The 12,242-nt window shown below is 40.6% G+C and overlaps 1 protein-coding gene and 2 long non-coding RNA genes across 5 annotated transcripts in view; 1 reads left to right on the plus strand and 2 right to left on the minus strand.

Moving 5' to 3' along the window:
* Positions 1–12,242, minus strand: part of LOC133246055 (uncharacterized) — a 46,302-nt gene that overhangs the window by 14,060 nt on the left and 20,000 nt on the right. Inside the window, exon 2 of the long non-coding RNA XR_009735884.1 lies at positions 629–783. This is a non-coding gene — a long non-coding RNA (uncharacterized LOC133246055). The remainder of the gene's footprint in view (positions 1–628; positions 784–12,242) is intronic.
* Positions 6,183–12,242, plus strand: part of LOC133246054 (uncharacterized) — a 60,525-nt gene continuing 54,465 nt past the window's right edge. For all 3 annotated transcript variants that reach the window (XR_009735882.1, XR_009735883.1, XR_009735881.1), the window contains exons 1-3: positions 6,183–6,565; positions 7,018–7,124; positions 7,577–7,620. This is a non-coding gene — a long non-coding RNA (uncharacterized LOC133246054). The remainder of the gene's footprint in view (positions 6,566–7,017; positions 7,125–7,576; positions 7,621–12,242) is intronic.
* Positions 7,156–8,491, minus strand: LOC133246052 (large ribosomal subunit protein uL22m-like). The gene has a single exon (XM_061413991.1). It carries the CDS (start codon positions 8,047–8,049, stop codon positions 7,771–7,773), a length of 279 nt encoding a protein of 92 aa, XP_061269975.1. The 5' UTR covers positions 8,050–8,491; the 3' UTR covers positions 7,156–7,770.

Consider the following 12,242-nt stretch of genomic DNA (forward strand, 5'->3'; position numbering starts at 1 on the left):
CAAGATACTCACACACTATCTCATTTAAACCTCACAACTTTATAACATCAGAACTATTACCTTCATTTTACAAATAAAGAAACTAAGCCTTGAAGAAATTATGTGGTTTGTCTAAATTCATTAGAATCCATTTATACTCAGATTCTCCACACTCTCATACTGCCTTCTTTGTCTTCTGTTTCCTTGCCTCCTAGAAATACCCTATATGAAGCTGATTTTGAGGGGTTGCCTGTTAATTTCTTGGATAAATGTATTCCAATCGCATCAAGAGAAAAGGACCTGTTTCTCTTTACAATAATATATTCCTAAACTTAGTATTTTTGAACACTTCCACCTCCCATGATAATAAAATTAAATAAAATGTAAAAGCCCATCCTCCAGACAGATCCATCTATATAACTTAGAGAGCTCAGTGCAAAAAGAAATTGTAGGGCCCCTTGTTCAAAAATTAAGAATTTCAAGAGCTTCCAGGATGGTGAATACATGGAGACTTGGGGAGAATGGTGCATCATGGAAGCTCCACGCTCCTTCCTACATACCTTGCCCTATGCTTCTCTTCCACCTGGCCATTCCTCAGCTAAATCCTTTTATGATAAACCAGTGAACATTGCCCATTTTGGACACCCACCTTGCATTATTCAGAGAACAACCCACTCCAATCAATCTCTCTGCAGCAATATGTTGAGATCTTCCTCGTTCCTTTTTCAGCCTCAGAGTCCTCCACTGTGTGGCTTATTCACCCACTCCATGCTGATAGACTTTTTCCCTGTTTCTAGTCTTCTGCTATTACAATAGAGTTACAGTAAATTAAAGAAAAAAGAATTCAAGATGGCAACAGCAGAGCATTAAGTGAAGTGCAGGGCCCTTCTACGCACAGGCTCTTGTGTAAATGTACACTCACATGTCCAGAAGCCAGCCAAGCCCCTATCTGCAGTATTTTCAGCTACCTTTCTTTTAAAATCAATCGTAAGTCCAAGTTTCTCATCATCACATATGAAATTGTTAGTCACACAAGAGAATAGGATAAGGTAGAGTAAATGTAATTGTGCATCACATACCTACTTCTTTCTTTATGGAAAGTGGTTATCTTTACCCATTCATCTGTTGATGGATATTTAGACTCCTTCCATATCTTGGCTATTGTAAATAATGCTATGAATATTGGGGTGCATATATTTTTTGAATCACTGTCAAGTGCTGGTTCTTGATAGACAAATGAACCACTTTCAGGGACTAGACAAAGGAGAAGTGGGTGTGCACAATGCAGGAGACCCTGGTTCAATCCCTGGGTTGGGAAGATCCCCTGGAGAAGGGAATGGCTACCCACTCCAGTATTTTTGCCTGGAGAATTCCATGGACAGAGGAGCCTGGCAGGCTATAGTCCATGGGGTCGCAAGGAGTCAGACATAACTGATTCAATAACATTTTAAACATGTATACACACACTCACACACATATATATACATACAAAATGGAATATTATTCAGCCATAAAAAGAAGAAAATTTTGCTATTTGCAACAACACAGATGGACCTGGAGGGTATTATGGAGGGTAAAATAAGTCAAACGGAGAAAGAGAAATATTGTATGTTTTCACTTACGTGTAGAACTTTAAAAATAAAACAAATATAATAAAACAGAAATAAACTCATAGATACAAACTAGTGATTATCAGTGGGGAAAAGGGTGGGAGGGCAAGATAGGGGTAGTGGATTAATAGGTACAAACTACTATGTACAAAATAAATAAGCTAAAAGTATATATTGTACAGCACATGAAAAATAGCCAATATTTTATAATAACTATAAATGAAGTATAATCTATAAAAATTTGATGCACTATATTGTACACCTGAAACTAATATAGTAAGTAAACTATACCTCAATAAAAATAACATATAAATAAATAAGATGCAAGGATGTAATATACAGCATAAGAAATATAGCCAATATTTTATAATAACTTCATATGGAGTACAATCTATAAAAAATATTAATCATTATGTTGTACAGCTGAAACATATTATAAATCAACTATTCTTCTTTAGAAAAATGAACAGTGGACTTCTTGGTGATCCAGTGGTTAAGAATCCTTCTGCCAATTCAGGGAACATGGGTTCTATCCCTGGTCTGGGAAGGATCCTACATGATAAGGAGTAACTAGGCCTGTGCACCACAACTGCTGAGCCCAGTGCTCTGGGCTCTTGAACCACAACTACTGAGCCTGAGTGCTACAACTACTGCAGCCCTGAGCCCTAGAGCCCATGCTCTGCAACAAGAGAAGCCACCACAGTGAGGAGGCTGTGCACCACAGTGACGAGTAGCCCCCCACTCACTGCAACCAGAGAAAGCCCAAGGACAGCAGTGAAGACCCAGAGCAGCCATACATACATACATTTAAAAAAAATTTTTTTAATGCTGCCAACCCTAGAAAAATTATTCTATATGGAGTGCCCCATTCTCAGTCAGTAGTTATGGAGTTTTTAAACCAGGAATTGCAAATCTAGTACCTCTAGGAGCCAGACATGGATAAGTGAGGTCAGCCAACTGAGGATTCAGGAGACTGGAGAGCACTACTGGGTCTCTACTGCAGCTGTTCCCTTGGTCCAGCTGGTTCCTACCTCACATCAATGAGAACTGGTGTGGTCAGAATTTCTGAATTTTCAAGCAAACCCAGAAATAGGTTTACCCCAAATTATAAACATTAGCAACTAATTTTAATAATTACAAGAAAAATACAGCCGAATAAGAATTGTCTGGGGGCTGAAAAGGGTTTGAGAGCCCTTAGCTTGAGCCCTCCATGACAAAAGATAAATTTTATCCTACAGAGTTCTGGGAAAACTAAGTTTGGACCAGAGTCCCATAAGAATCCAACACTCTTAAGAATGCTTCAGTGGCTAGGATGTTTGAATGAGGAAGAGCAAAATGTCTGGAAACAGTTTTATTTGCCACGATGGGTGGGAATGCTCCTGGCATTTATCTAGTGGGCAGAGGCTAGTTGAAAGTTGAAAATGAAAGTCGCTCAGTCATGTCCGACTCTTTGTGAACCCATGGAGTCCATGGAATTCTCCAGGCCAGAATACTGGAGTGGGTAATCGTTCCCTTCTCTAGGGGATCTTCCCAACCAAGAGATCAAACCCAGGTCTCCCACATGCAGGTGGATTCCTATAATGCAGAGAACAGTTCCCACAGCAAATATTCATCCAACCAAAATGACAATAGTGCTGAGGTTGAGAAATCAGCTCTAAGGCACTGATTTACCCCCAGAATGACGCTCTCAGGCAAAGCTTAAAATGCAGCTCCTTGGGTTCCCACCCAGGCTACTCAGTCTTAGGCCCTGTGAGTAACACTCAGATACATACATTTTAGAAATCTGCCCTGGTGATGTTAATGCATGCTAAAATGTAAGAGCTATTGACCTAAAATAATAGAATCTAAAGAACTCATTTATATCTAGAGAACTACCATCAAATGTTTAGCAAGGATACATGTTTAATGATAACAGAGAAAACTTTTCAGCTGCAAAATACTGCAGAGACAAAGCAATAGTATCAGAATAATCCACCCACAATCACAACCTGCTCCAAAAAGACAGGGGAGTTATAAAGAAGATAAACTGTCTTCAAGGCTTTACCCTCTAAGTAGTAAAGATAATTTCCTAGACTGCTGAAGGTATTTTTTAAAAGTTTGTCAATATGAAAAACAAATCAGCTCTAAAAATCACAATTTTAAAGGCAATCTGTGTTCCTAAAGTATTGCAAATTCAAGAATTTGAAATTGAGATATATGAAATTAAAGAGAATTTATTATAAATATCCTTACTACCAGTACATGTCATAGCAATGGGAAACTAATTTAAGCTTTATAAAACAACCTGTATGTAAGTTTGTTTTGCCATGTTCTATTAACCCTAAAAGTGTAAATTTTAAAAGAAATACTGCCAGGAACTCTCCCTCTCTTGTGGGGTGCATTAGAAGCTCCCTCATTCCAGAAAGGGCAATAGATACACCTTCCTTCTTCTTTGTCCAATTAAGTCCCCTCTAGGAGTTGCTCTTATTCATAGAAGTTCATCCCACCCCTTGAAGGTCGGGAATGTGTGGTGGTCATCATCCCTAGGACATAAATGGAAAATTCAGCCCAGAAACATAAGTACAGATAAGGGGAGCTTTGTCCCTGGGTTGATGTAATAAGAATTTCAAGGCTGTAAACCCAGATAAGCAGTTTGAGAGAAACAACTTCCTGGGTAGTAAAATTATTGCGTTGTTTGCAAGAGTAAGTTTTTTCTGACTTGGGGAATAAAAGGCATTTTTGCCGACTGTCAAGCCCCCTGAACTCTAGAAAGGCATCTAGAAGATAAAGGGAGACAATGGAGAACGCTTTCGCACTCTGGTAAACTTACCTTGTTTATAACCTTTGTGCTAGCCTTTTTCATTTCTTTTGGAGGAAACCAAAGTTAAATTAGCCATACATAAGCCAAATTGCCATTACAGTATTGCTTATTCTCAAACTCAGATAAGCTTCTATGGTCTGGACTAACTCAGAGTAAAAAGGTTGAGAGACACAGTTTACCCTAGGGAGTAGCATTCTGGGGGGTTCACTCCCAGAAGCAGCAACACATATCCACAGAGGAAAGAGAGCCATCAAAATCCTTAGGACAAGATAACTAATAAGGACCTACTTATATAGCACAGGGAACTCTATTCACTACTCTTCAATGATCTATATGGGAAAGAAGCTTTAAAAGAGTGGATATATGTATATGTATAACTGATTCACTTGGCTGTGTGCAGAAAGTAATACTGTAAACTAACTGTACTCCAATAAAATTTTTTAAAAAGAAAACAAAATCAAAAACCAAAAATCCTTAGAACATTACATAAAGAACTCTCTCAGTTTAAACTTTTTCACAAAAATCCTTAGGACAGAAAAGACAAGATCCCCAGGGCCTCCCCTATCCTCCCAGCATCACCCTATTGACATCCTTGATAATCACACAAGGCCACCCAGGCCCTTTTTTTGTCCTTGGGACTCTCATACCTTGTCTCAATGCTTATCCCTCATAGCGTTCAAGGCTTTCTACCTCCCTCCCCAAAAGAGAGATAGTCAAGGCTCATTCTGCTCTGTTCTTTCAAGTTGAGGAAATTAATGTGACAGAACTCACTATTGCATAAAAAAAGCAATTTGTTACCTTTGTGGGGATTCACCTCCTAATTCACCTCCTAATATGCCACTTTGGCATCCTGATTATTTTGACTTAAGGTACTTGAGATTTGGTGCAAGAAGAACAGTCTGACCTACATATGACCTCCTGAAAGAGAGATAAATCTCCCATGTAAAAGATACCCTGTGGGCTTCCCTCTTGGCTCAGATGGTAATGAATTCACCTGCAATGCAAGAGACACAGGTTCGATCCCTGGGTCAGAAAGATGCCTGGAGAAGAGAATGGCAACCCACTCCAGTATTCTTGCCTGGAGAATTCCATGGACAGAGGAGTCTGGCGGGCTACCATCCATGGGGTTGCAGAATCAGACACAACTGAGTGACTTTCACTTCACTTCAAAAGGTACCTTGTAGCAGGAGGGCAGATGGCAGACCTCGTACACCATGTAATTACATATGTAATTACATGCTGTACCAGGTACATATGTAATGTACATATGTGTACACAGGTGTACCTGGTACATATGTAATTACATTTGTTTTTCTCTTGTTAATATGTCTTTCATTACTAGGGGTTCTCAGCCAAGAAACTAGAAGGATAGAGAGAAAATACTTTTTCCTTTCCTACACCTCCTTCCAGAAAATATTTATATTTAAGAAGCTGTTAATAACAGAAAGATAATTGTTAATCCAACATAAGTGATCTGTAAAGGTAAATTTCCAAGGACCAAATCTCCCTGATGGAGATCTTCCACCCCCCAAATCATCTTGGGTAGTTAGAATGTAAGCCCTGGAAAGATGAATCTTGTAAAGACGAGTCAGCTGGAGAGTTCTCTACTGTTAAAATCCCATTGAGAAATGGAAATGCCCTTCCCCAAGATTATGTTTGAAACAGAAAAGTTAGATAGCATTATACCTGGAGCCTGCAGTACAAATTCCTTTATCCTCAAAAACAACAACAGTAAATTCCCAAAGAGAGAGCACCTCAAACTGAAAAAGTAACCAGTTATTTTCCAATATCTTTGCAGGGAATGAGGGGAAATAAGAAAGACTGTCTCTCCCTTGGCCTCGTTTCTGAACCAGCTTACCCATCTTTGAAGCTGAACGGCTTCCAATGCAGATATCACAGGTATTCATGGTCTCATTAACTAACTGTCTCTCCACTAAGAATAGCAATGGTTTTAAAGCAGGCTGTTATGTAAGGAAGACTTTTCTTCTGTTGTTATAATAAATATTAAGTTACAGAGCTGAGAATGTGACAAATATTTTCAAAACCACAAACAGAAAAGGCATCAATGAAAAAGAGCTGCAGCTCAGAGTGAAAACACTGGAGAACTGAGCCTCCCTCCTGCTCCGAGACAATTTCTGCCCTTCAGGTTGTGCAGTCCCAGCTGAGGCAGGGAAAGGTAGGTCCAACAGCCTTTAGTAGTTTACAGCTGAAGACCATTTAGGTATCAACCTTTCTTGCAACAGAGAACCTAGGTGGCTTGTGGGTAGTGGGTCAAACACAAATTCTAATCTTGAGTCATGAGACTAATAAAGTTTAGCTCTAAGATATAGAATGAGTGCTCTGCCTGCCATTCAGGAAAAAAGGTATAAAAAAAAGAGGGAAAGAGAGATGTAGCACTTCAGCCCCACTTCTGTCACTCGGTTATCCTTATTCACTGAAGTGTAAGCTGTATGTGGCAGGGCCTTTTGTTTGTTCTACTCACTGCTGTATTCCCAGCACCAAAGCACTATTAGGCACTGAAAAAATATTTTCCAAGTGAATCAATATATTATTGTTGTCTTGAAGAAGTCAAACAGACAGCCCTCAGGGACTATTTCTTCTCTGATTATTTCCCTATTTGCCCCACAGCATCGGTACACTTGTTCAAAGAGCATGAGTGCCTGAGTGGCACTGTGTGAAAGAAGCTGATAAAATGTTGATGGTGATGCTCTGGAGGAAAGCCGCAAGGCCTGAAGGTACAGATGGGGGCAGGGTGGGGGGGGGTAGTGGGTGCGGTGGAAGTTTTACTGGTCAGAAGGGAAGGGTGGCCAGAGCTACATGTGAACGCAGATATGCAGAGATTAGAAGAGAGGAGAGTGGCAAGGGCAGTGGCGGCGGCAGCCAACCAGGGGGAGTTTGTTTGACCAGAGCAGGAAGGCTGTTTAAGCAGCCAGTTTTCTGCTGGCTTTGGCCTGGAGCCTAGTGAAGATGAGCTACCAGCTACAAATGGAGCCAGGAAGAGGAGGGCAAGCAGAGGAAAGTTGAAGAATAGGGCAGACTGGTCAAAAAGGACTGGCCATTTTAGCCTTCCATTAAAAAGAAGAGCAAGAGGGACAGAGAGCACAAAGACCAGAAGAGAATCTTATCAGACGTCCTGGAGCTTCCATGATGGTCTCAACATTGTGTCCTTTTATTGTTTTATTGGAAGGTATCTTGGCCTTGGTTCTCTGAAAAATGAAGACTTTGGAACTGGTAAGTTGTTTTGTTTCATAAAAACTAATTTCTGTTTGTTTTTAGAAAGCCAATAGTAAAGTATATACTGTGGATTCTCAATTTCCCCATCATACAGTGTGAATGTGATGGTCAGGTTTCGAAGCTCCTGAATATCTTCTTTGGTATGGGTTACACTGTCTTTGGTGCCTCACGTGGAGGTGAGGGGCCATCCACCAACTTCACAAAATAATCCCATGATCCCAAAGCCACCCCCATGGTGATATCAATGTGTATCAAGTACTGGCCTTGCCCTGAAGTGGACTTAGCCATATATAAGTTGGATCTGAACTCCACATTGTGATCTCCCACTGCTATATCTTGGGCTTTTAAGAGAACCTCTTTCATTATTGGGGCCCCTGTTTTTTGGTCACTGAATTCCAGTTGAGCCAAAGCCTGGTCAAAGGACATTCCTCATATCAATTTTCCCAAATACCACATATTTGCTGTACTTTGTCTTCAACAATGGTAGATTTCAGCTGGTATCTGAGAAAGTTCTCCAGGTAGTTGTGAAGAATACACAATTTTTTCTCCCATTTTCAAGAAATTTCAAGAGAAGCACTGGTGTGGATATATGATTAGGGTGAAATGTAAGATTAAAGAAGCCCCAAGATCAGCTTCTCCCTCACATCCATAACACATCCAAACATTCTGATTTTGCAGCCACCATCTTTCCTGGGACTTATAAGTTGCTTATTTAGGAATATGATTTGGGGAGCAATAGGGCAGGACAGGGAAGGGGAACAGGGAGGGAAAGAGAATCAACACAAGGATATGAAACTGAGCTGACAATTGCTAAGGACAACTAGTGCTTTCTCCTGCCCAGACCTTTTGAAGAACTGATGGAAAGCTCCTCTGAACTGTCCACAGAGGGGAAGACATGTTAGAAAATTAACATTTATAACAGCATTACCTAATTTGTAGATGTTGGTCAAATTTTCCTCCTTGTCCTCTCCTATCCTTTTTTCATCCATGATCTAATCTGGGGTCAAATGTATTCACAGTTGCCCTGGCTCCTTCATGTCCTCTGATCTGCATGAGTTCCTCAGTCTTTCCTTATCATGACCTTGGCACTGCTGAAGAGGACTGGCCAGTTATTTTACAGAATGTGACTCAGTTTGGGTTTGCCTGATAATGTTTCATGATTCAGCTGAGGTCGTACACTTTTGGCAAGAACATCTCAGAAGAAATATTGTACACTTAGTGCATCATTTGACGTTGATGTGTCTTACTAGCGGTGATGTTCATCTTGATCATCTGGTTAAGGTGGTATCTTCTAGCTTTCTCTAGTGTGAAGTTATAATTTTCTCCTATATAACCAATATATATCCTGTGGGGAGATTCTTTGAGACTATTCAAATACCCTATTTCTCCTTATACTTTGCTCATTGATTTTAGTATACATCAGTGGTTCTTACCTATAACACTTACTACTAGATACTGGCCTAATGTTGACTTTCTGTATTCTTCATTCCTTCTACATTTATCAATTGGAATCACAATCTAAGTAAGAGCTAAACTTGCCTTTAAATACCTCTGAGATTTTAACAGCCCTAGATAAAGGTATTGGTTTGAGGCTTGGCTAAAGGAATAAGTAAGAAACCGAACTGATGGTGTGAGGAGAGGGAAATTAGGTACTTGCTGGTGGTTTTCATTTAGGGACCAATAATTTGATTTGTTATAGGGAACAGCCAGAGATGAGGAATGCATAGTCAGGAAGTGTTTCAGGTATGAAAGATAAAACAGCAGTGTTTTCTATAGTAAAAAGAAACACATTTATGCAGATATCCAAAGATTAATGTCAGAAGAGAAGAAGGGCATAAAGGTACCAGCTGCAAAGATGCAGAAGAAAAGCAAAGAATAAAAAATAAACTTGATGCATCTGCTTACAGGAAGACAGAGAAGTTGTCTGAGGTGAAAAAAAAAAGGGGGGTGGAGGAGAGATTTAAGAAGAAATGAAGGTTTTAGGTCACAGCTAGTGATCCCAGCAAAGAAAATTAGGAAAATTAGCCAGAGGTGGAAAACTCCGGAATCAAGAAAAGGAAAGAGATGGGTCTTGCAGAGTAGGAGTCTGACAGTCCCAGTTCAGGACAAGAGCCTTGTCACTAGGGATCTGGGAAGAAAGAAATGGAAGGGAGGGAAGAGAAGGGAGAAGGACAAATAGAATGTAAAGGGCATCCTGGCCATGAGTCTTTTAGTTATAGTGACAACAACTGAGCTCAAACCACCTTAAGCAAAAAGATACTTTGTGGGCTCCCAGACCTGGAAAGTTCAGGATAGGGGCTGACAGAGGGTTGCCAGCCCCCAAAACTCAAAGTTATAGGCCCATATCTCGCTCTCTCCTCCCTACCCCACCACACTATCTCTCAGTTCTTTTTCCTTTTGGGTGTTAGCCTTACTGCTTCCCATCTCGGATGGGCTTCCTCTGTGCAGACAGGGAAGATGGCTGCCTATATCACAAAGCTTCCATTGTCTCAGCTTGGCAGCCCTGGCATAAACACAGACTACTATATTCCAGAATCTCCTTGTCATGACCAAAGAAGAACTCTGATTGGCCCTTCTTGAGTCCCAGGCCCACACTTTGAACCAATCACTGCTTTTAGAGGGATGAAATATTGTATGACTGGCCAGGCCTGAGTTAAACAGTGCTTGGGAATCTAGGTGGGACCAGGATTAATAGAATCAATTAGGATGGCAGTTATCCAGAGTAAAGATAAGTGATCTTACCAGAACAATGGCAGGCAGAGCTGCTAGAAACATCAAGAGATGCTTCCTACTGAAGACTCCCAGAGAGAACTTCGGGAAATAATAATAGTTAATTTAATTATAGTAATAGAGAATTCAGCATACATGAACCGTGAACTTCCAGATGTTCAAGCTGGTTTTAGAAAAGGTAGAGGAACCAGAGATCAAATTGCCAACATCCGCTGGATCATCGAAAAAGCAAGAGAGTTCCAGAAAAACATCTATTTCTGCTTTATTGACTATGCCAAAACCTTTGACTATGTGGATCACAATAAACTGTGGAAAATTCTGAAAGAGATGGGAATACCAGACCACCTGACCTACCTCTTGAGAAACCTATATGCAGGTCAGGAAGCAACAGTTAGAACCGGACATGGGACAACAGACTGGTTCCAAACAGGAAAAGGAGTCCATCAAGGCTGTATATTGTCACCCTGCTTATTTAACTTCTATGCAGAGTACATCATGAGAAACGCTGGGCTGGAGGAAGTATAAGCTGGAATCTAGATTCCCGGGAGAAATATCAATAACCTCAGATATGCAGATGACACCACCCTTATGGCAGAAAGTGAAGAGGAACTAAAAAGCCTCTTGATGAAAGTGAAAGAGGAGAGTGAAAAAGTTGGCTTAAAGCTCAACATTCAGAAAACTAAGATCATGGCATCCGGTCCCATCACTTCATGGGAAAGAGATGTGGAAACAGTGTCAGACTTTGTTTTTCTGGGCTCCAAAATCACTGCAGATGGTGATTGCAGTCGTGAAATTAAAAGACGCTTACTCCTTGGAAAGAAAGTTATGACCAACCTAGATAGCATATTGAAAAGCAGAGACATTACTTTGCCAACAAAAGTCCGTCTAGTCGAGGCTATGGTTTTTCCAGTGGTCATGTATGGATGTGAGAGTTGGACTGTGAAGAAGGCTGAGCGCCAAAGAATTGATGCTTTTGAACTGTGGTGTTGGAGAAGACTCTTGAGAGTCCCTTGGACTGCAAGGAGATCCAACCAGTCCATCCTAAAGGAGACCAGTTCTGGGTGTTCATTGGAAGGACTGATGCTGAGGCTTAAACTCCAAACTTTGGCCACCTGTTGTGAAGAGTTGACTCATTGGAAAAGACCCTGATGCTGGGAGGGATTGAGGGCAGGAGGAGAAGGGGACAACAGAGGATGAGATGGCTGGATGGCATCACCAACTCGATGCACATGAGTTGGGGTGAACTCCGGGAGTTGGTGATGGACAGGGAAACCTGGTGTGCTGTGGTTCATGGGGTCGCAAAGAGCCGGACACGACTGAGCGACTGAACTGAACTGAATAGAGAATATTTATTAAGTGTTTACTATGTGACAGGCACTGTCCTAAGCCCTTTTTGTGTATTAAATCTTTAAACCTCCTAGCATGTCTGGATACTATTATTATCACCCTTATACAGAAGAGGAAACAGACACAGGTAGGTGAAGTCATTCATCCAAGGGCCCAGAGAAAAGAAGCAGTAGAGCAAGGACTTCATGCAGGCAGTCTAAATGCTCTCAACCACTGACACAGGATCTAAGTGCAGTAAACATTTGAGAAATAAAGATAAAATCAAGTAAGGAAAAAATACAGAGTTTGAAAGGAATCCACAAAGGAGGGTTGAATAAACCTCACAAAGAAAGTAGAAATCTATCAAACCCTGAGATAGTATAGCATAGGCACTTAGAGTGCTATAAAAACACTGCTTCACGAAGTCCAAAGGTAGGTACTAGAAAAGAATAATGTAGAAGACCAGTCCAATGTATCCATGGGGAACTCAGATAAAGCTACTGATAATTTTTTCCAAATTTTTGCTATTGTGGTAAAATACACATAACACAAAATTTACCATC

The sequence above is a fragment of the Bos javanicus genome, chromosome 4, assembly GCF_032452875.1.
Source record: "Bos javanicus breed banteng chromosome 4, ARS-OSU_banteng_1.0, whole genome shotgun sequence".
In the NCBI taxonomy this organism is placed as follows: Eukaryota; Metazoa; Chordata; class Mammalia; order Artiodactyla; family Bovidae; genus Bos; species Bos javanicus.